This window comes from Thermomyces lanuginosus (assembly GCF_041956635.1).
Source record: "Thermomyces lanuginosus strain ATCC 200065 unplaced genomic scaffold VTN49scaffold_40, whole genome shotgun sequence".
Taxonomy (NCBI): Eukaryota; Fungi; Ascomycota; class Eurotiomycetes; order Eurotiales; family Trichocomaceae; genus Thermomyces; species Thermomyces lanuginosus.
Genome location: NW_027192374.1, coordinates 27,746 through 49,163, shown reverse-complemented (window position 1 = coordinate 49,163; position 21,418 = coordinate 27,746). Strand labels below are relative to the sequence as shown.

At 52.1% G+C, this 21,418-nt stretch overlaps 10 protein-coding genes and 1 non-coding gene across 11 annotated transcripts in view; 5 read left to right on the top strand and 6 right to left on the bottom strand.

Annotated features, from left to right (window-relative positions):
* Nucleotides 1-2,091: 2,091 nt before the first annotated feature.
* Nucleotides 2,092-4,053, top strand: VTN49DRAFT_5962 (uncharacterized protein; the record flags this gene model as incomplete). Its single annotated transcript, XM_069414077.1, has 7 exons — nucleotides 2,092-2,150; nucleotides 2,218-2,338; nucleotides 2,405-2,579; nucleotides 2,631-2,701; nucleotides 2,752-2,920; nucleotides 2,970-3,350; nucleotides 3,404-4,053. The coding sequence occupies 7 exons, from the start codon at nucleotides 2,092-2,094 to the stop codon at nucleotides 4,051-4,053; spliced, it is 1,626 nt and encodes a 541-aa protein (XP_069265360.1).
* A 581-nt stretch (nucleotides 4,054-4,634) lies between these two features.
* Nucleotides 4,635-6,503, bottom strand: VTN49DRAFT_5961 (uncharacterized protein; the record flags this gene model as incomplete). The annotated part of the gene is made up of 4 exons (XM_069414076.1): nucleotides 4,635-5,745; nucleotides 5,793-6,243; nucleotides 6,294-6,341; nucleotides 6,392-6,503. 4 exons carry the CDS (start codon nucleotides 6,501-6,503, stop codon nucleotides 4,635-4,637), a joined length of 1,722 nt encoding a protein of 573 aa, XP_069265359.1.
* A 496-nt stretch (nucleotides 6,504-6,999) lies between these two features.
* VTN49DRAFT_5960 (uncharacterized protein) lies at nucleotides 7,000-8,086 on the top strand (the record flags this gene model as incomplete). Its single annotated transcript, XM_069414075.1, has 2 exons — nucleotides 7,000-7,213; nucleotides 7,260-8,086. 2 exons carry the CDS (start codon nucleotides 7,000-7,002, stop codon nucleotides 8,084-8,086), a joined length of 1,041 nt encoding a protein of 346 aa, XP_069265358.1.
* A 122-nt stretch (nucleotides 8,087-8,208) lies between these two features.
* Nucleotides 8,209-9,334, bottom strand: VTN49DRAFT_5959 (uncharacterized protein; the record flags this gene model as incomplete). Its single annotated transcript, XM_069414073.1, has 3 exons — nucleotides 8,209-8,484; nucleotides 8,553-9,020; nucleotides 9,080-9,334. 3 exons carry the CDS (start codon nucleotides 9,332-9,334, stop codon nucleotides 8,209-8,211), a joined length of 999 nt encoding a protein of 332 aa, XP_069265357.1.
* A 486-nt stretch (nucleotides 9,335-9,820) lies between these two features.
* VTN49DRAFT_5958 (uncharacterized protein) lies at nucleotides 9,821-10,987 on the bottom strand (the record flags this gene model as incomplete). Its single annotated transcript, XM_069414072.1, has 5 exons — nucleotides 9,821-9,846; nucleotides 9,906-10,420; nucleotides 10,477-10,535; nucleotides 10,590-10,711; nucleotides 10,792-10,987. 5 exons carry the CDS (start codon nucleotides 10,985-10,987, stop codon nucleotides 9,821-9,823), a joined length of 918 nt encoding a protein of 305 aa, XP_069265356.1.
* Nucleotides 10,988-12,074: 1,087 nt separating this feature from the next.
* On the bottom strand, nucleotides 12,075-12,723 carry VTN49DRAFT_5957 (uncharacterized protein; the record flags this gene model as incomplete). The annotated part of the gene is made up of 3 exons (XM_069414071.1): nucleotides 12,075-12,357; nucleotides 12,415-12,505; nucleotides 12,558-12,723. 3 exons carry the CDS (start codon nucleotides 12,721-12,723, stop codon nucleotides 12,075-12,077), a joined length of 540 nt encoding a protein of 179 aa, XP_069265355.1.
* A 429-nt stretch (nucleotides 12,724-13,152) lies between these two features.
* On the top strand, nucleotides 13,153-15,422 carry VTN49DRAFT_5956 (uncharacterized protein; the record flags this gene model as incomplete). Its single annotated transcript, XM_069414070.1, has 3 exons — nucleotides 13,153-13,165; nucleotides 13,216-13,363; nucleotides 13,412-15,422. 3 exons carry the CDS (start codon nucleotides 13,153-13,155, stop codon nucleotides 15,420-15,422), a joined length of 2,172 nt encoding a protein of 723 aa, XP_069265354.1.
* A 947-nt stretch (nucleotides 15,423-16,369) lies between these two features.
* Nucleotides 16,370-17,333, top strand: VTN49DRAFT_5955 (uncharacterized protein; the record flags this gene model as incomplete). The annotated part of the gene is made up of 4 exons (XM_069414069.1): nucleotides 16,370-16,397; nucleotides 16,453-16,521; nucleotides 16,573-16,900; nucleotides 16,955-17,333. The coding sequence occupies 4 exons, from the start codon at nucleotides 16,370-16,372 to the stop codon at nucleotides 17,331-17,333; spliced, it is 804 nt and encodes a 267-aa protein (XP_069265353.1).
* Nucleotides 17,334-17,664: 331 nt separating this feature from the next.
* Nucleotides 17,665-17,738, bottom strand: VTN49DRAFT_t87. The gene has a single exon. It is a non-coding gene; the product is annotated as a tRNA-Asn (tRNA).
* A 509-nt stretch (nucleotides 17,739-18,247) lies between these two features.
* VTN49DRAFT_5954 (uncharacterized protein) lies at nucleotides 18,248-19,807 on the bottom strand (the record flags this gene model as incomplete). Its single annotated transcript, XM_069414068.1, has 2 exons — nucleotides 18,248-19,544; nucleotides 19,596-19,807. The coding sequence occupies 2 exons, from the start codon at nucleotides 19,805-19,807 to the stop codon at nucleotides 18,248-18,250; spliced, it is 1,509 nt and encodes a 502-aa protein (XP_069265352.1).
* Nucleotides 19,808-21,167: 1,360 nt separating this feature from the next.
* The window catches only part of VTN49DRAFT_5953 (uncharacterized protein), a gene marked incomplete at both ends in the record, with an annotated part of 3,715 nt that continues 3,464 nt past the window's right edge, over nucleotides 21,168-21,418 (top strand). Inside the window, one exon of the mRNA XM_069414067.1 lies at nucleotides 21,168-21,395. Coding sequence (XP_069265351.1) covers nucleotides 21,168-21,395 — 228 coding nt within the window. The remainder of the gene's footprint in view (nucleotides 21,396-21,418) is intronic.

The following is a 21,418-nucleotide window of genomic DNA, read 5'->3' as shown; positions in this document are numbered from 1 at the left end:
TCAATCAGCTCACCTGATGCAAGAGATCGGCTGTGAGATATGTACATAACTTTCGTTGAATGTCAGGAAATTGGGAACTGCCGGAACGGCAACCCCTGAGAGGCTAAGATAGGGACTCTCTCGCAATCCGCGGCCACTATGAGAGCTCGGAAATAGGTTAATAGAGTTTAAACTTCAGCTGTAACGGTGCAATCACCCTTTTAGGACCCTGATTCAGAAAAAAAGTTCAAGATCTGCCATGCGTTCCTCGCATTGTCACACTGACTCGAACGTCGATTGGCCCCGATATTGTTGCTGCGATACAATTGTGCGGCTTTCCGGCGTTTCCGCTCAGGATAGACCAAGTTTAACCAACATTGAATGTCGATCCGATGATCCAGATCGATCGTTGTGCTACTGATGCTAATTTTTATCTCAATCCTTCGAGAAGCCCACCAACAGTAACAAGATGATTGTTCCATTGACATTTACCCCATCGCTGCAACACAATCAGGGCATGTTGCCATTTGAAGTACAACTCCGTCCAGCCTCAACTCCGGCGTTAACAGAATTGTACTTATTTAATTTATTTATTTCCCAAATTCTGGTAACCCAAGGGTTAGGGGAATTCTGTCAAAGGGCGCACAGCGCAGGAAAGCAGGAACAATGACAAGGCACCCTTGACCGACCCTCAGATTCCTGGAAGTGCTTGACCTTTCCGAATGGATGAAACAGCCGATAACCCTAAAGTAACAGGCTAAAGGGACATCCTGGCCACTCTGCGCCACGCGTTGACTGGTGGCTGACTTGTTGGGCGGTCGGCACGCTGGCCAATGGCGGAGCTTGATTTCTCCAAATACCCCGCGTGGTAATTAAACGTGGTCGATACCTTTCTTTTTGCAGTTAAAACATCGCTTGATTGGCCAGGTTTGTACTAGCGTCGTCTGACCCTCGTATCGGCCGGACATGCAAGATACATTGGCAATAACCTATGCCCTCAATTTCTGCCCTCTCCAACGACATGACTATGGCTCTATCGTTCCAGTTTTTCCCCAGAACGGTCCAGAGGCGCTTAATCTTGCCCTCATAGTTTGGCAGTCAAACAAAACCTGAGTCATATCTTACATAAGCGATTGAATTCTAACCACATGGCAGTGTGATTATGTGGGGCCTGCCCCATCTCTCTCCACAAAACTGGGGGATTTGAGGGGGAAATTTGGGGAATTTGGGGGAATTCGGGGGATTTCCTCTCCGCCAGATCGCTTGGAAGAGCCTTTGTTGGCTGGGAGAATCCGGGGAAATGACTCCAATGACTCGGGCCGAAGCCCTTGATTTCGGATTGGCGAGTCAAGGCGTGGACAGAAGCTCCAGTGTGGACATTATGATTCTTGGATCCATGGAATCGATCATATGAAAGAAAGATCGAAGACGATCTGTCAACAGCTGAAGGAAGAGACGCTGCAGCCGCATGTCGACCGTGAACAGTGCGCAAAAATGCTGGACTAAGCAGGGGTTCGTAGCAGGCCGTGCCAGCACGGGCTTCAATGCCCATGTCAGTTTGCCCAACACTGGATTGTAACCATTGGTCGCGGAGACGTGCGGATTGCCATACGGAGTTTAGACAGACACCGTTCCTGTAGCTACTTCATAGCTCCGTTCGCTTGGTCCAGCTGGAACGATTGCTTTACAGTTGACTACTCTAACTTGGTCCATGGGCCCAGAGTTCGACGAGTCTTCGACGAACCAAACGCGACAGCTCTCCAGTGTTCGCCAACAAACCCAGTGCCCAAGCCACACAACTCACCCAGCTTGGTACCGTCCAAGAAATCATTTTCATCCCACGAAGAAGCCCCGCAGATCTTAACCCGGATCGCGTCAAAAGGAAGGGCTTCTAGGCCTTGGCGCGACACCGTTGGGACCGAGTCTTGATCGTAGGAAATCGTTGACGACGTTTATCGGCTAAGTGCTACTAAGCCCTCAGCAAAGTATTTTAAACGAGTGATCGCCCAATGATCCCCAGAGTGCTCTACCCGACTGCTGGCATCGGATCCTACAGAATTTCCACGCTGCTGGATCCCTGAAGTGCGTTTTGCACCCCATCGAGGAACAATCATGGGTGGTACAGCTGATGCTGAGCGCGGGCGGGCCGCGCTAAAGTACACAACTCGCAGGTGAGCTTCCTACAATCGCCAGTTTGGCCATCGGCAACGGTCCCGCTGACGAATTGGTCCTTGTTAGCCATGCTCACGAGTTTGATATTCCCGGCACAGTTGATCTGAACGCCAGGGAAGGTGAGCCTACTGGTTATGGGCAGGCATTGTACCCAGTGCCGTCGGATGATCCGAATGATCCGCTCCAAGTAAGCAGAATCCATGCAATGCTTTTTCTCTTCATGGACGACAACGCCAACGAGATTTGATTGTAGTGGCCGAATTGGAAGAAGAATGCCATTTTGATCATCTGTGCACTCTACTCGTTCCTCGGCAACTCCGCCCTCACCGGCCCGTCGGTGTACATTGCCATCTATGCGGAGCAATTTGGCGTCACTGAGGCCAGGGCTTCGGCGCTGATCTCGTACCCGAACCTGGCGTTCGGTTTTGGTGAGTATTTCGCAGTTTGCTAGACGGCAATGGATGCTAACAGCGTACTAGGAAACTTCTTCTTGGTGCCAATGTATCTGAAGTTCGGTCGGCGACCGGTGATGCTGATTTCTATGGCATTTGTACGCTTCCCTGGCTTCCTTTTCGAGTTATAGTTGCTGACCGATACTAGTTCCTGGGCGGCTTGATCGGTGCCTCTCAAGCCAATTCATACAATAACCTGATGGTGTCCAGAGTCATGCAGGGATTCGGCAGCGGGGTCTGTGAAGCTTTGCCAGTGCAGTTGGTCAACGACATCTTTTTCCTGCATGAGCGCGGCAAGCGACTTGGCTACTATACCGGTACGTTGATCGATCCTTTCCGTTCCGGTCTTCGCTAACGGTGCTCTAGTCTGCCTCTGCCTTGGTTCAGTGGCCCCCCTCTGGGCAGGGTATATGCTTGCGGCTGGCTACTCGTGGCGCCTGTTCTTCTACGTCGTGATCGCCGTCGCGGGCGCGCTCTTCATCGCTGCGTTCCTGTTTGTTGAGGAGACGAGCTACAAGCGGGAGCTTCCCAAGGTTTCACCCGAGGGCTCGACCATGGGCGACAATGAGAAGCTGCAGGAACCCATGCACACCGAGACCGTCACGCCCATTCCGGAACGCAGGTCGTTCCTGCAGACGCTGTTGTTAATGGGCAAGTATGATCCGGATGTGAGCTTCTTTATGACCATGATCCGGTCGTTCACCTATTTCCCGGTGCCGGCGGTCTTCTGGGTCATTACCACCTACGGTGTGTTCTCCCTGACACTTTATGACCTCCATGTGTATCGCTGATAGACGCAGGTATCTACATTGGTCTCGGCGCGTTCTCGTTCAACTACGTCTTCCCACTCAAAATCATGGAGGAACCCTACAACTGGTCCGAGACCAACTCCGGCCTAATCGCCGTCGCCACGCTGATTGCCTACGCATTGGCACTACCCTTCACAACCACCTCCGACCGTCTCGCCGCCTACCTCACGAAACGAAACAATGGCATCCGCGAATCGGAAATGCGTCTGGGTGTGCTGCTCTTCCCCATGCTCATCGCCCCCGCCGGCCTCGTCGTCTTTGGTTTCACCGCTGAGCGCAACCTCCACTGGATTGGCTACTTTGCCGGCGTCGCCATGGACCAGTTCGCCTCGTACTGGTACTTCACCTTCACGCTGGCCTACGCCGTCGACTCGTACTACGCCAACACCTCGGAGATGCTTATCGCAATGAACCTCGGCAAGCAGGCCATCTCGTTCGGTATGAGTCTCTACTTGCTCGACTGGGTGCTTGAGCATGGATATGCCGTCGTCATCGCGGGTATCTTTGGTGCCGTCTTGCTGGCGAATAATTTGGCGGTTATTATCTTTATGATCTGGGGGAAGCGGATTCGGAGGTTTACGGCGAATTCCTGGTTGGGCAGACTGCATCAGCGGACGGCGACGGTGGGAATGACGCATTGATGGGCCCGAAATGCTATGATGATAATTATTTATTATGTACGCATTTTGTTTATGATCTCGTATATGGGCGGACTAATGAATTGGTTGACTCCGCGAATTATATTGGATTGAGTAGGAGTTTACAATCTGGACTGGTGATGATAGTTTGTAGTTTGTGTTGTATGAGCAGATCGATGTTCACTCCCAGTGTCGTGCGTAAGACGCGGACCATCGTACAATCACTAGCAACTCCTGAGACCTGATATGACGTCGACATGCAGAGACTGAATCTCAACTGGTATTTGAAATGATTTTATGTAGATCCACAGACGGCATGCAAATCGAAATACCATATTTTCCACGCCGATATATTTTGCTGCAGCACTGTACACATCTGACATCTGACACTTGCCGAATATACAGATCAAAAATATACCCGTACAGATCTATACAGCAGTATGTTAGCAGAAATACAAACCCCAACATACCATCCACAATGACCCAGTAATAAATGTGTATAAAAGCCCAGCCAACCCACTCCATATTCGACTCCAAGACGCCGCAGCACCGCCGCCCAAGCAGCTATTCAGCAAGAAAGGTAATTAATAATTCATGCCGTTAGGACGCTCGTCATACCCAGCCTCCATCCCTGCATGGTCATCGAGGAACCGGTACCCGCGACCACCGCCGCCGCCTCGTCCGCGACCACGAAACGAACCCCCAGAGGGAGGACCGCCACGCCCACGTCTCGGGCCGGAGCCGCGACCGCGCCCTCCTCCGGAATGACCGTCGCCACGGCCGCCTGAGCCGCCTCCACCGCGACGAGGGCTGTGGTCATTGTTGTTGCTATTACGGAAATATCGTCCCTGATCATTCGGGGATGGAGCCCGCGCAGAGTTTTGAGGATGATGATTGTTCGCCTGATGATCACGCGAATCCCGCGCCGGGTTTACTAGGTCCTCTCCCGGCGTGTCGGGATGGAATCGCCGTTTTTGGGTTCGGTGGTTGTTGGTAAGCCTGCCAGACCAACCACCACCTTCGCCGGGGCTTTCCTCCTCGATGCGTAGGAGGACTTTCTCACCTACGACAGAGTCAAATTCGATCGCTTGCGACTCCGACACGGGTTGCCAGGTTTGTATCCGCGAGGCGTCAATGGGTCGCGCACCTTTGCGCACCGCCAGGACGATGATCGGGGTGGTATCCACTGTGCAAATTTGTTCGGTTTCGTCCACAGGCTGGACTCGCGCCGCCCAAACGGATCGGTCGTACACGGCGATGCCGGTAACCCGCCAGCGCAGCTTTTTCCCCATGCCGCCGACCTTGTCCAAGACCGCCTGGGTCGCCGGTCGGGGAGAGATCATCACGTTATTGGCCATGTATTTCAGGTCGGTGGTGTCAGTGACGGACGTCGGCAGCAGCGTTGAGATCAAGCGGGTGGAATCTGCATGGGAAAGCAAGTATCCCGTGAAGAAGACCTGGCGCTTGATCTGCAACCTGCCATACGGCGACTTGGTCACGTTGAGAGCCGGGTCGTGGTATCGACTGTTGTGGGAGTTTATCATCTTTTGCACTTCGGCCACCTCCACTACCGGATCAAGATACTTGGTCTTTTCTACAACATGAACGACCTCGGACTTGATCGGTTTCCGCGGCGATCCGGCCGACAAATACTCCAGGTTTGCATTCTCAAAAAACTCTCGGAATGCTTTGACGCTGTAAAGGGTCAGTGGCGAACTTGACAAGTGACTCCTGATACCTACTGCTTGACACGGTCCTCATACACGCGAATCTCATCCGCGTGACAATATGTCAGCATCAGCTCCCGTAGGAATGCCTCTTTGAAATGAATAGTGCTGGGGAAGTGTTCGTTGTTAGGGCCGACTTCCGGCTTCAAGCAAATCAGATCGAATTCCAGCTTCCGGCTGGCGACGATGCGCTTGATAATGTCGGCAAACCCAGCCTCGCTGCGGCCAGTGAGCAGCACAGTCAAGGCATCTTTTTGCTGCATGCTCAGCTGCACCAGCTGCACAACCTGCTCGTTCCACCATCCTTCCCAAGCGCGCTTCTCCTCAATCTCGGCACCCTCGCCGGTTGCTGTCAAAAGATTTGGATCATGCCACCAGCCACCGGCCGCAAAGCCGTCATAGCTCTGAAGGAAGCCGATCGTCAGGCCATTCCACATCTGCGGGTTCGGAAGAGGACTCTGGAACACTGTTGTCGTCAGCCGAGCTCAGAACCTGAAATCGAAACCGTCGCCGTACATGTATTGTCAAAGTCATAGACATGGATTGCTCTGATCTGATTTACAGCTGCTCCCGTCAGCGCATTATCTCTTTGAAATCGTATCGTCTAGACATACCGGGAAGGTCCCGATTATTGCCCACCGACCATCGCTTCAAATTCGTGGTTGTGTGCGCTACCGCCGGTCGCGGGCCCTCGCTCACGGGCAAATCACGGTCAGGCGACGTCATCGGCTCGTTGACGGTCGGACAGTCCAACTGAAAGCAGTTCTAGCACGAACAGAGCGCCATGCCGGAGCTCAGTGGCGTTGATTGAGGCAAGGGAGATGTTTTCAAAGTAGTAAGTTATACATACATAACCTGACCATGAATATGAATAACTTGTTATCAAGTTATACAACCACAGTAATAGCAGGGTCAGGCATAAAACGATTAATGACAGGCAGGTTGTGCAGAATACAGAAGGCGCGATGATGACCCAGACGAACTAGTTTTTCTGCTTCTCTCATAAAGGAAAAAGCTCAAAAATTCGAAGCATACGAATAGAGCTTCCACGCTAACCTACTGCGCATGTCCTTTGCAAATGATTTTTGCAAACATTGCAAACAGACCATACATTTTGCAAACTGGCATCTCAGCAGCGATAAGTTCATTACCTCTTTGGAAAACAAGACCACAGCATTGTCCACCACCACCAACATGCGGCCCGTGTTGGATCCGTCTGCCCATGGCCGATGATGTTGACATCCGACAGCAAGTCGCCAACAAGACCTTGCAAGAGGTAGCGCGGGACCGCAACGGCGACGCCGGCGCATCCAACCCTTGCGTCATCTGCCTCGAGTCCGTCACCGAACCGGCTGCGGCGATCCCCTGTCGACACACCCATTTTGATTTTGTCTGTCTGGCCAGCTGGCTGCAGCAGCGGCGCGTGTGTCCACTATGTAAGTTCTTCCTCGATTCAGATTCTCGTCGACTAATTTGCGCCAGGCAAGACAGAGGTTACCGCCGTCAAGTATGACCTCCAATCGCCGAATCCGCAGGTCTACGTTTTACCGCCGGAACCCTCGGCAACGGTGCCGGCAGCACCGTCGCGACCAAGGCCGCCTCACCGACCGCGCCGGATAACTTCTGCGCGGCCCACTACTACCGAGCCCGGCGATGCGCTGGCGCGACGGCGACACGTGTACCGCCACCAGCTGTACTCGCTGCGTGTGGGATCGAACCGGCTGTCGCAGTACCGAGAGCTGACCCCGGACATGTTCAACCGGGATGAAGAACTGGTGTCCCGCGCGCGCCGGTGGATCCGACGCGAGCTCCAGGTCTTCGAATTCCTAAACCCGGATGCCGCCGGAGACCCAGGCCCCAGCCACGACCAAGAACGAGGAAGACCGCGGCCAGGCGAACAGCGCCTGGCGAGTCGGCGGGCGAATAATGCAGAGTTTTTGTTGGAGTATATTATCGCCATTCTACGCACGGTCGACATCAAGGGCAGTGCGGGACAGGCCGAGGAGTTACTGCAGGAGTTTCTGGGCCGGGATAATGCGCGGCTGTTTCTACACGAGCTGAATTCTTGGTTGAGGAGTCCGTATACTAATCTCATCGACTGGGACCGGAATGTGCAGTACAAGGACGCCGTGGTCCCGAGGTCGGCGGGTTCTAGTGACCGAAGTGATACACCGGCTAGCCTGTCCTCAGCCTCCAGTCGGTCCTCATCCGGACGAGTGTCGAAGCCGTACCGTCGGGCAGACACTTGGCGGCCGGATGACCAGGTGCGACGAATACAGCAGGCGAGGCAGCGGTATCAACCGGACTGATAACGATGCTATTAGCGTATTCTCATCCGGCTTGCATTGATGTAGACACAGAATATGTACATAAATGAACTTCAATATCGATAATGTCAAAATATCACATGTAGCTTCCCACTTTTGGTTTATTACAGCGACGTTTTGCGCACGCGCTCACCCTGGTTATCCGCCAACACAAAATCATGCTCAAGGACCCAGAACCCCTCCCTTTCTTCCCCATCAACAACTCGCTTGAAGGGCTTGGTGTTGTACTTCTTTGCCAACTCCATATCCTCGGACCAGACGATCTCCTTGCAAAGACTGGTCTTTGTACCAAACACGGGGTCGAGCGTCAGCCGGGGAGATTTGTTATCATACAGAGCAGTGTTAAGCGGTTCAAAGTCTGGATGAAGAATCAAAAAGTGCTATTATCCTGGTCAGCATATACATTGTCCATGTTACAGAGGTGAAGAAAGAATTGAATTGAACATACCACATGCGCCGGTCGCACCGGCTGCCGATTCAACAATCGAAAGATCCTACCCACCGGCCCATCATACGGCACCGGATAATCCACCGGCCTGACGGCGTTGATATAAAACTCGCCGTTCCGGTTTGTCCAAAACTTTCCGCGGCAGTCCGGGCCCTGAACATCCGGGTCCTGCATGTCATACTTGCCATTACCGTTCGTCTCCCAGATGTCGAGCAGGGCCCGGTGAATAGGGTTGCCGCGGACATCCTTGACGGTGCCCTTGATGAGCATCGTCTCGCCGGCACCCGAGGAGGAGATGCTATCGCCGAGCTCAAACTCGTGCGCAAAGTTGTGGAAGGGCCCCAGCACGCTTGACTCGGTCGACCCCGGCATCTGCCGCGAGTTGATCGAGTCAACTAGAGCGGAGATGCCCAAGATGTCTGACAGGAGAATCATCTCCTGACGTTCTGATGTGCATGCTTGGCCAACCTAAATCCCATTCATTAGCGACTCTAATCATCCCCAATTGAAGGGATTGGGAAACATACATCGGTCAAAAACTGCCATGCAGCCTCCCATTCATCCCGCTGCAGCTCAACCTCCCGAACAAAGTCGTGCGCATGCTGGATCAGTCGCGAAAACAAGAACTTAATCCGCTCATTGTCCACATTCGTACTGATCTTGATCACATGCTGAGTCAGGTTCTCTGCCGAAATATCCTTGAGTTCGCCTCGTGGAGCATCTGGCGGTAAGGCCGTGATGTCGTCGAGATGATGACCTTTCGCTCCATTCGTGCCATTCATTTTCCGGTCCTGTTTGACTTTTCTTTTCCTTTTCTTTCTTAATTCCTTTTTCCCTCTCGAAATACGGTTTCTTCAGATCAAGTTTGCTGTCTCTTGTCCTCCCCGGTTTCTCCGGAGTATTAATAAATAGCCTATCTGAAAAAGCCCCATATATCCGTTTCATATCCGCGGACCTGGCGGTCTCCATTCCCCTCATCGGATGACGTCTGCTTATATATCCGGGGCAAGTCTACGTTGTAGGGCAGTTGAGCAACGAACTAAGAACCTCTTTGACCACTCAGCGATTGGGAACTTGGCCATCCTCTTGGGAGCGTGGGACTCTTAAAACCCCACATGGAGCTACAAGCTATGACGTTGGGTAAACTTTGACCAGGATGGAACCCCGGTTCAAGTGGTGATTTTCCCGACGTTCAATACCAAGGTCATCTAATGTACATGGGTCAGAAATAAGCATCCACGTGGTAAACCTAGTCCGGAAAAAAGAAATCACGCCGACACAAAGCTCTTGACATCTGCAGATTGTTAGCTAAGGTCTCCGCATCTCGGGATATCGTGTCGGGAATCGACTTACTCTCCAGCCATCGCACGTATTCGTTCTGCTCCTTGACCTGGATGTAGTCTGGAATCACATTGGCCAGCTCCGAGTTGATGCCGCGCTCCTCCAGATACAGCTCAAAGTACTTCTGGAGCTCCTCATCCAGGTTCTCGAACGGCGGGCCGCCGTACAGGCTCTGGCGGTCCCAGTCCTTCTCTGCAGTCTTCGCGTAGGCCAGGTCCGCCTTAGGGAAGTAGGCAACGTCCTCAATGTCGAACACACCGTCCTGGGCTGTCGTCTGAATGAGGAGAGCGGCACCGTTGGGCTTCTCGATCGTCACGTTGACCCGCACGGGGAAGCCCGGCTCGGTGATGTCGTCAAACTCACGGTCCGACGGTGCCACGCGGTCCTCGGGATGCACACCAACACCGCCCTGGCGGCCTTGATTGACCGCATGCGAAGACTCGGGGTAGTCTGCGTCCGACAGGTCGTCAAACTCAGGCTGCTCGGTGATATTCTGGAGATCGGCCACGGTGAAGTGGACACGGATGCTAGGCTGCATTAGAATCCAGCAACAGCCAATGACTTAGGAGGATACTGTACTCACGTCTCATTTCCGAATTTCCGAGTCAGAGTCACTTCTTGCTCGCCAGGATTATCCGTAATCTAGGTTAGGGTGTCAGTTCCTTGGCCCCCGCAAATCGTATGATCTGCCCATACCTCCCAAACACCGCCTTCCTTCAGCAACTTGACATTCTCAACCGCGGCATCCAATCCCTCCATTCCGGAGGCCTTCTCATGCCTCAATTCCTCCTCGACCTTGGCAATAAGCTCGACATCGCCTGACCATGGTTAGCCATCTTCGAATATGATCTCCACAGCCGGAATTTTCAGACTGCCGCCAAATACAGAGAATTCGTACCTTCACCGGCAGGTTCACGAAGAGCCTTTGCTGTCGAGAACGGCCGAATGCGCCCAGAGAGGGACTTGGATGTCGAGACAAACAAGCTGGGACGCTGGTAAGCAGCTTGCCACGAACGGGCCGCAGGACGAACGGCCGTCGACAGCGGCCGCGAAAAACGAGGAACAGAGCGAGCCACAGCACGCAGGGACATCATTGTGAAGAGCAATCCCAGGAATCGAAATGAAGCAAGGCTTGAATGGATAAAAAGGATCAACAAAGCTCAACGGCAATGATGATGTTATGTCTGGGCCCAAGCCAGAAAATCTTCGGCACTGCCTAGGCGCCAAGGCCAGAGGTCCATTATCACGCCAAGACTGCCAAGAAGCTACACGACGGTAGACTGACATGATTGGTTGCTCGATCAGAGGGTAAAATTAAGATCGTTTCCGGTCCAGGATTCGAACCTTCGACACTTTAAACCAGCCGCACACCAGCCACAGTGCGTCAGGAATGCACGCAGACGAAACGACCCATGATACTGAAATAGTAGCTTGACTCAGCGGCCCTTAATAGCAAGAACAATCTAAGAACTACTCCGTATTCGTAGCAAAAAGTGAAAGAGTTAAAGCTGCCTTCCCGAATCTCCGTCCAGTTTGACCTGGCCGTTTAATTCCCCATGTCATCAGTGCAACAGAGCTCGCAGCTGGGAGATCAGAGACTCTTGCAGCCTGTGAGTTGCAGGCCGATCGAGTAGGCCATTACTCCTAGACATGGACTTTGGAATTTATGAGTGATGGCTGAGCATATTGCCTTTGTGAGTGATGATTTGTTCTGTTTGGATGAAAATGCATCGACTGTGAAACCAGTGCCGGTGGGCATTTCGATGTCTCAGGGTTGGGAAGATTATTCTGCTATTCGATGGGAGCTGCAATCGAGCAATTGGAACCGAGTGCCGGTACAGTACACAATAAGGTGGAATTGGTGTTCGAAGATCTCGGATTTATCTTGCTTAGCAACTGTTAGGCATGATCATGCCGTCAGAAAGTGTATATTCAAAAGGATGGTGTTCTTTCTGAAAGTCCAACCTAATCTTCAAACTTCCAGCGGTGCTCGGCCTCAGTGCCGCACCGGAATGGCCCAGCTTCGCTCTTGCTGGAATCATGCCTCCTGTGCTCTACCACAAGTTCAATTGGAGGACTTCACGTTGGCAAGTTCTGCTTTGCCACGGGATAACCCGTGGTTCTTTAGTGATAGAGTTCAGTGGCCCAGTCCCAAGGACACAGCCGTCATGTCGAAATAGATCATGATACGCCTCTGGGCGGAAAACTCGACGGTTGCCGGCGTCCGCCTTCAGCGAATCGAATGAATTTGATCGTACTCAGGCTTGACCACTCCCCATTCCATTCTTGTAATTGCCGGCGAGAATCCTCATCCGTGACATCGGGCATATAGAATCCAGATCGAAATTCTCTCTCTTCAGCCTGCATACGCTCCTGGATTAATTCCTCGCGCTTGCTTGGTGGCCGGCCTTTTCGTCGCTCTGCCCGGAGTTCCTCTAGTTCGGCGTCATTTCGGTGGATCCATCTGAGAAGAGAATCAGCAACAAGTCCCTAACAACCCAGTATAGCTGCAGCGTCATACTGTTGAATAGCCTTCGATATTGTCTCATCTGAAAGTGTGAGAGGCCCAGTTGCTTTCGTCAAACATTCCTGAAAGTATGCCACTCGATCCACTGCCACGTCTCCGTTAGAGAAACATCAAGCCTAGGGAGACTCCATGCTTACGTAGACCCTGCCGTGCCTTCATTGTAGTCGAAGCGACTCTAGCCAGACGATCTTCCCGTGCTGCAGCGCGGCGGAGAAGTTTGGCATCACGGCTTTTTTCATGCACTGTGAGAGTTCCGCGCTTTTTGCGCACGGTTTTTTGAACTTTTTGAAGATCCCGCGGCATTGTTCTATCGTATGCACAAAACACAAAATTCACAGAAATAACACTTGCGTCGCAAAATTGTCAATCTACGGACAAACCCTAAGCTGAGATGGGAACTTTTTCTGCCCGAATCAAAGGCGGTGAGCCCCAGGTTTGGTGGGAGTCCATCAACCAATCAGAGCGAACCTTGGCCGCAAGGCAGGATTAGCTCGTCGCGTCCAGCGCGTCGAGGTCCTCCTCTTCTCCAGCACTCCCCAGGACCAAAATCCACGTCCTGGTAGTCTTGTTGGTAAAAATCTTGAGTTCCGGCCTTTTTTGTCCATGTCTTGTGCACCTGCATCTCATTTTCCCTGGATCTCCCCCGTCATTGCTCCTGTATAAGCATTCACGCTTTGAGATACATGTAAACATTGCTTTTACGGGTGGCCTTATTTACAACAGGTGGCTGAAATGGGGATCAAAGGTGAGTGGCATGCTCTTTAGTCAATAATGCACTGCTGAGTCGAGTTCCAGGACTTCATGGGCTTCTCAAATCCATACAGAAGCCATGCCATTTGAAAAAGTTCAGTGGCCAAACTTTCGGCGTGGATGCCTACGGATGGCTGCACCGGGGTACTGTGGCATGTGCCGTGGATTTGGCCTTGGACAGGCCAACGACAAAGTTAGTCAATTCGGTCTGATAGTAGCCTCCCGTCGCTGATTGTCCTAGGCATATCGAGTTTGTCTTGCACCGCGTCCGCATGTTACTCTACTTTGGCGTTACCCCGTACCTCGTGTTCGACGGCGATCACCTTCCTAGTAAGGCCGCAACCGAAGCAGAACGAGCGAAGAGACGGGAAGAGAGCAAAAAACTGGCATTGGAGCTTCAGAGCAAGGGCAGGACAGGAGAGGCTTACCAGGAATTCCAAAAAGCGGTCGACGTTACCCCCTATATGGCCCGGCAGTTGATCGAAGAGCTCAAGAAGATGAAAGTCCAGTATGTGGTCGCACCATATGAGGCAGATGCCCAGTTAGTGTATTTGGAACGACAAGGGATCATCAACGGCATCATCTCGGAGGATTCTGATCTGTTGGTTTTTGGTGCCAAACGCCTGCTATCCAAGCTCGACCAGCATGGCGAATGCATCGAGATCAATCGGAGTGATTTTGCGGCTTGTCGTGACATCAGTCTCATCGGATGGACAGACGCTGACTTTCGTCGCATGTGCATCCTCAGTGGATGTGATTACCTTCCTAACATTCCGAAAGTGGGCATCAAGACTGCCTACCGCAGCATGCGGAAATACAAGAACGTTGAGCGAGTGCTTAAAGCTCTTCAGCTCGAAGGTCATCTGCAGGTTCCCAAAGACTACCTTGACTCTTTCAAGCAAGCAGAGCGCACTTTCCTGTACCAATGGGTCTTCTGCCCAAAGGCTCAGAAGCTTGTGAACCTAACTCCCTTGGATGATGATGTGAAACTGGAGGACATGCCTTATATCGGAGTCGAAGTCGAACAGGAACTCGCAATTGGCGTCGCATGTGGGGATCTCGATCCATTCACCAAAGAACCGATCAATCTGAAACCGTCAACGGCCTCACGGGCTATCCCCGGTGCTATTCGAAGACATATCCCGGCGTCATCTGCGGATCTGAAGCCCGCCAAACCTATCGACTCATTCTTCACACCCAGGCGGGTGCCTTTGGCAGAGTTGGATCCGAACAGCCTAACTCCATCGCCTACGCAGCAACAACTGCTTGAGCGTCATGCCAATAGCTCTTGGGAGCCTCGCATGGTTAATCAAGATCGGACGCCGTCGTCCTCAACGGGTTCTGCACATTCTACCCCCAGTTCGATATCCCGATCAGTTGATAGACGAGCATCCCTTGCACGCGCTTCGGCGGCGCCGACCATTCCCGCGACAAAACGGCAACGTCTCTGCGCCGAAACCGATGAAGACGAACTCCCAGCTTCCTCTGAAAGCTGCCGGAGTCGGTACTTCGCAAACGCTGGAAGCATGCTCAGTGGCAGTGGCCAAGAACTTTCACGAGTGAAGAAGTCGCGCAGGTCGACTTTTGGCGTTTATTGTGATGAGACTGGCCGAGATACAATGGCCCAGTCGTCAAAAAAGGCGTCGACTGAAACGAATTCCATAGAGAGCGGAGATGCCAGACGCAATGATGCTGATGCTACTGCCCTCGAGCCGCAGGGGACGAAGTCATCTCGCGTAGCTGGCGAGGATAAGATTTCGGGGAGTCCAAGAAAGCGTCCCAGTGACGAAACGAAGACCGAGCAGGCCACATCGCGCTCTATTCCACCAAAGGACGCCTCTCTACTTTCTCGGTTTACCTTCCAGGGCACTCCCAGCTCTGTGACTTCGAGAGCGCCCGAGATGCGCAGAGAGGACAGTGGGCTTGCCCTGTCGACCCCATCTCCAGGACCTGGCCATCACGCGGTCTGCCAACGACTTACACCGCTGCAGCGGCTCGGACAGAGCGCCCTTACCCGGTGCCGATCAATGGACAACATTTCCGTCCGCAACATGTTAACGGCTGCCAGCCATGATTCCGGTTACGAGTCAGATTTCGCTCGGGCGATCGAAGAGACTCCGATCAAGCAGTGCGCTCAGGGTAGCGAGGACCAGATTATTCCCTGCAGCGACGATGAGGAAGAAGAGGAAATAGAAAATCGTCCTTCGCAGGCAACTTTGGATCTCAAGCGCTTTTCGTTTATCCCGAAATGATATTGGAGTATCGTTGCATGGATTGGCGTTGGGCACGGCGGAAAGTGGTTTTGGCGTTTGGATGAGGCAAAACGATGTATACCCGGCAGTGATTGTATTAATGTATGTACCTTAGACGCATGAAGTCCTATTACACTGTTCACGATGGCAATCGACTTGCGATGATCTTCATCAGGACTCGCTGATAAGCTGCCACGATCTGCCAAGGCCGGATGGCTTCGTTGTCAGGCAGCGTCAGGCACCAACTTTAGATTACCTAATCATCCGATTGGGTCTTCCGCTCTGGACTAGTCCCAAAGAGGTTAGCGGATTGTCACCGCTTCCCGGCCAACGGACCATAGTAAACACAGCCGTTTGGTCCAGCCACCAGCTTTACGGCGACCAGCCACCAGGAACACTCGACCATACTTTGTATCGCCAGACCTTTTGGACATTCTTTTTGATCGTTCATTTTTGTTTAGAGTTCACCTCAATGTCTGTTGCCGGAGGGGAACTACTGTGGTAGCCACGGCTTGACACTGACAGTTTGCATGTCGAAGCCGGGCGACAATCTATATCCCCAGTCGCTGTTTTACGGTCTTTTCTACGGATTACCGTGTTACCTGTGACGTTCAAAGTCCTGAATCTGGCTCTTTTCACTCAAGCCAGCAGGCCAAACGAGGGTTCTTATATATCGATTCTCGAATTCCACCTCCGTTACACATTCCAACGATCTGTCGCATTCCAACGAGAGACGAACAGCACGGTACGTGCTAGCAAGTCTCTGTTGCACTTGGGGAAGTGCACACATTCCTCTCAGGTTGATTGGGAAGGAAGTATTGGACATCACTGCAGCCCGTTCTGAGCGGGCTTGAAGCCAAGAGATTCCTCCTTCTCGGAGGGCCGAGAGGCGGCGGGTTGGTGAGGGAGAGGGATCGGGCTGGGTATAGTCGGGGGAAGCGGTCACGATGGTTGACTTTGCAGAGCTAAGGAGAAGTGAGTACGCCCGATGGACAGCCATTTCGAGAAACACATAGCTGACGGCGACAAGGATTTCTTCTCCATGTAGGCTATCATCACCTGCTGATGCTCCTGATCGCAGTTGCGATCATTCTACTATGTGAGTTTCCACATTAGTTACGCTGCTGAGTTCTTTGACTAATTAGAGCAGCGCTATTACTGGCCGGCTGCTCGTCTTCCTCCCCGCAGGTGCCGTCGATATTTCTAATATCCATGTACTACCAAAGATACGAGCCCACCTTCGACCCTGCTCAGGTCCAGCCAGATGTGGTAGGAGCCATGGCAACGATTGTCGGCGGTGCGCAGATGGAGGTTCGAGTGGGATATTTCGGCATTTGCATTCAGCCCGATGGAGGGTCGTTCGTCTGCAATTCCAACGCAACGGCCCTTGCAGATCTGGTCAATGTGGATCAAGATCCACTGAACCTGATATGGATTGCGTCAACGTTTAAGGATGCTGTCGTCTTTCCATATCTATTGTAAGTTTCTCCATCCGCCTCTGTTTATTTTATATCCTCTCTAACCGGGTGTAGAATCGTGGCCGTTATCCTTTCATTCTTCTGCTTCGTTCTTCTCGCCACATTCCCCGGGTGGCACGAAGAAATTGATGAATCAGGCTCGGAAAAGGAAGTCAAGCCAGTTCCCTCGCGAGCCGTCTCGCAAGTCGCGCTCGCCCTCATTTTCATCGCCTCCGTCTTCGTCCTTGTGTCGGTGCTTTGGCAGCACACGGCTTCAGTCGCTGCCAGCACGGTAGCACAAGACTTTGGCAACGGCAGCATGCGCAGCGGAGTGGGCTCGTCCTCAATGGTCCTCGGTTGGTTCGCCTTTGGCCTACTGGTCCTGGTGACGATCGGCCTCTTGAGCTTCATTCTCGCATATAAGGTCGTGAGAGAAATTACGGATGAAGAGTGAAATGAATTATGCATGGGTATGACTTTTGATGATGGGATACGAAACATACTTTTTTCTTCGTGCATGACATATTTATGGTTTGATGTGTTATGACTTTTCATGTCAGATGTTGGGCTACGGAATGTTCATTTTTTATGTATGATGTATGATAGTAGTATCGGCTGCACTAGTTTGGTGGGCTACACCTGTGGCATATCTATACAATTGCACATAAATCAAAGTCTCAGTTGAATGTGGATCACAGATTCCGAACATACTTTCGATCTCAGTGGAAACTGCTTCTTTCGTGTCGGTGGGAAGAGAAAGGGGAAAAAAAGGAATGCAAAAAAGACGTCCCTAGGCAGGCTCGAACTGCCGATCTCCCGATTAACAGTCGGACGCTTTAACCAACTAAGCCATAGAGACTTGTGATGTCATTCTAGCATCTCGGTAATGACCCACACGCGTTGCAGTGTGGTTTCGGTTAGGGCAGAAGATATCACGTGGGGAGTTCACCAATGCGTACGGGGTAGGTAGTGGGTTGGGTCGAGGAGATTTGAACTGGCAGATGGTTAACCTTCAGAGGGCGACGTCGGTACTATGTATTCTGTTTCCACGCCTTCACCTGGAGAGATCTACCATAATGGACTGTGTTACTGGTGCAAGAAATCACGTAGAATTGACTGAGAGGGTAGAAGAAAAATATATGGAGTATATTCCGCCAAAGGGTGAGGGGAGCAAACTTTGGTTGCTCTCCCATGAACAATTCATTGTTGAATACCAGAGTCCGGAGTACATCAATGGCAAATTATAGCTACGTATTACACAGTTCTCATCGGAATTCATACCCTTCTCCGCCGTAAAATTGAAGACAATTGTACCGCCCATGGTTTATTCCAATTGGAGTCCGGTGTAAAGTCGGGAAAATCAATGACCTAAAACTCCATCGAATCCGCCGGGCCCTCCTCGCCCCGTTCCCGCTTTGCCGAGCGTTCCTCCTTGTTCAGATTGGCAATGAACGCCCGAAAGTAATCCACATACGGCTTGAGCCGCGTCTTTTCGTAGTCCTGGATCTTGCGGTCCGGCACGCTGCTCTTTTCGCCATTCGCTTCCATTCCGGAACCGGAATTGGAACTGATCGGGTGCTTCGAGTCATAGTCATCAATGTCTGATAGCAGCTCGGTGACTGTCGGGACGGAAAGTGGATCGAAGCGCTCCGGATTCTGCCCGTCGATCGGCACGCACACGCGGCCGGTGCCCGGGTGGATGACGAAAGGGCTCTTGAGCAAGTGGATCATCTTTTTGCTCACTTCGGCGTCGAGCCGCGGGTACGTGTATTCTAGGACAATATCCACGCGGGCATCCTTGAGGGCGCGAGCGTCCAGGCCATTGATTGTTTTGGCGAGCGTCACAATATCGTTCCATTTATTGGTGCTGGAGCGTCCGGGCGCGGATTCCCACTTCTTGCGTAGCGCGTCACGGAGTTTCTTGTCGGGCAGAAGCGTGAGTAGTCTGTCGCTTTGTTCTTGGCTCAAGAAGGTGTTCTGGTCGTTAAGGATGGTTTGGTTGAAGTACGGTTCAAGGATTCTAACACTCCGTGCCACGTGAGGATGCAGAGGTCGTCGGAGATTCACTTTCTTGCCGCTCTTGTCTCCTCCACGTACAATTTCCAGATAGCTTGCGATGGCTCTGCGCCGGTCATCTGATAGCTGACGGGCCTTCGGATCGCACACCCACGCGTGGGCGCCTCGACGGCCCGAGTAGACCCAGAGGATATGCTCAAACCCAAAGTCTTCGCGCAGTGCCGTGTCAATGACTTTGATTGACATGGTCACAAACGCCCAGCATTTGTTGCAGATGTCCGCCTTAGAGCAGCACGTCCGAATGTCATCGTAATCTGTCAAATCGATATCGAAAACGAGCTCCTTCGACACTGGCTTCATTTGCCCGCCGCGTAATGTTTTACGATCTCGTGGGTTCGTACTGTACACGGGACCGATTTCAAAACGTAAAGGGTTAATACGGAACACGTCCTTGCGAAAGAGGTCGGCGGTGGGGTATGATTGGTATCGCAGGTACGCTTCGTTCTGCAGAGTAAAGGCAAACTCGCGATTGCCAAAATCTGGAGACGGAATAATTCCGTGATTTAGCCATTGAAAGAGATATCGGAAGGGGAACAGTCTTCGGTAGAATGTGAGCATTGTGTCGCTGTCGACGCCGGATGGCCCTGACCTGGATCCAGCGTCAGCTTTCATCAGACAACTACAATCGAGTTGCACATACGGTGCCGGTGCGGGCTTGTCCTCTGGTGCGTTCGAGGCGGGAGATTGGTCATCATCATCATCATCGTCGTCGTCGTCGTCAAAGAATTCCTCGGGCTTCAGCTCAGATCTGCTGCCGTTCTCTACGGTCAATTCCGCTGCAGGAGCATCCGAAAGGACCTCATCTTCGTTCTTTCGAGAAGGCGATTCGATGGCAGCTGTTGAATGCGGCATTGTGGTGTGTTTCTGATTGAGATAGCAAGATGCTTGTCGGTGCAATTGTTTGTCCTCATCGACTGTCCGACACAGGTGACACGGGCGCGTCGACGCGCGCTGATCCGCCAAGAGTTTCTTATTTTGGATATAATTACCTATTTTAGTAAAAATTTCGATCTACATTGTTTGCACTGTTTGCATTTCGCTGGTCAGTATTTTGGTATTTCCACATCCATCCCAGTCCTTTTTTCTTCACTTCTTGTCATTCCACAACCTCTCTCAATGCGGACATCTGCCATTCACATTCCAATTCCATCGCGATGCCACAGTGGCCCACAAATGCAGTCTCTGTGTCTTCATTTCCAATGGCTTTCGTAACCCCATCGACTTTTGAGACCTGGATTCATGTGAAATGTCTCAGTTGCAAAGCTTCGACGTTCCGCTCATTGCAGTCGGGAGAACCGTTGATGGAAGGACGATGATGATATCATGACCTCAAGTCGACAGTAACAGTCAATTCCGTTAATTCAATGCCCAGCATACGAGACAGTCATTCCGTAGCAGGATTCTGGCTGGTGAAGTAGCCAACTGACCGGAATGGGCGTCGGAAGTAGGCGAGTCGACGTACGTTCGACGGTAACAAGGATTTGTTTGTAGCAGTCACCTCCATCAATTGATTTGGAGAGTTCATGGCTCACATCTGGAAGTAAGGAGCTCGCGGATTTACGTTGCTACCAACTCCCTGTGTTTCTTCACCCATTAGAAACTTCGTTGAACTCAGTTCCATGGCTCGAACATTCTGTCATCTCCCCTGCAGAATACAGCCAGGCACCGATTGTTCGACTCGCCTTGATCTAGCATTTGTGCTACAACCTGCCATTCCCGTCGCCAATTGCAATGGCCTGTTCTCGGCTCATTTTTCTCTTCCACGATGCTATTTCCAGTAAATCTCCCATTCCGGCAAGCTCAAACTTCGAGATTCGAGCTCGATGACCAAGCTCCAACCCTATTCCGATTTAGATGATGACATTGACGATCCGAATCAATCAATGACTCGCAATGACCCGCTCGCAGTATGGGGGCGTCAATTACGGAACTCGCTATGCTACACTCCCCCCTATGCTAGGCCATGGTACGGCCCGTGGGGAACTTGGCCGTTTTCAGCAATTATATGGCAAGACTATCATGGCGAGAACTGGGTCAGAAACATATAAACCGAGTTCATAAACTCAGGAACAGGTCTTTCGTCTACTGCCCTCGCATCCATCGTCGAGCCTGGGGAGACAGTCTGTTGCTCTCCTCACTTTCGCATTCATTCGTTCAGTTGAGCTTCGTACATCAACGTCAGTGACTTGGCGCTCCAATTGCTGGTCACGCGATGGTGAAAGTCGCTCTCACTCTGTTGGCTCTGGCCGGCCCGGCCCTTGCCGGAGTCGTCCAACGCGATGTGCAGGGTGGCCGTGATAGCGATTCTCCGGACACCTATGCATCTCCTCCACCACGGCCACCGGAGACCTACGCTCCACCGCCTCACCCTACTTTGAGTAGCAGTACAATCAAGCAAGAGCCACCACACAACAAGCCCGAGACGATCCATTCGGAACCAGTGAAATCGAAGCCTAGCCACGC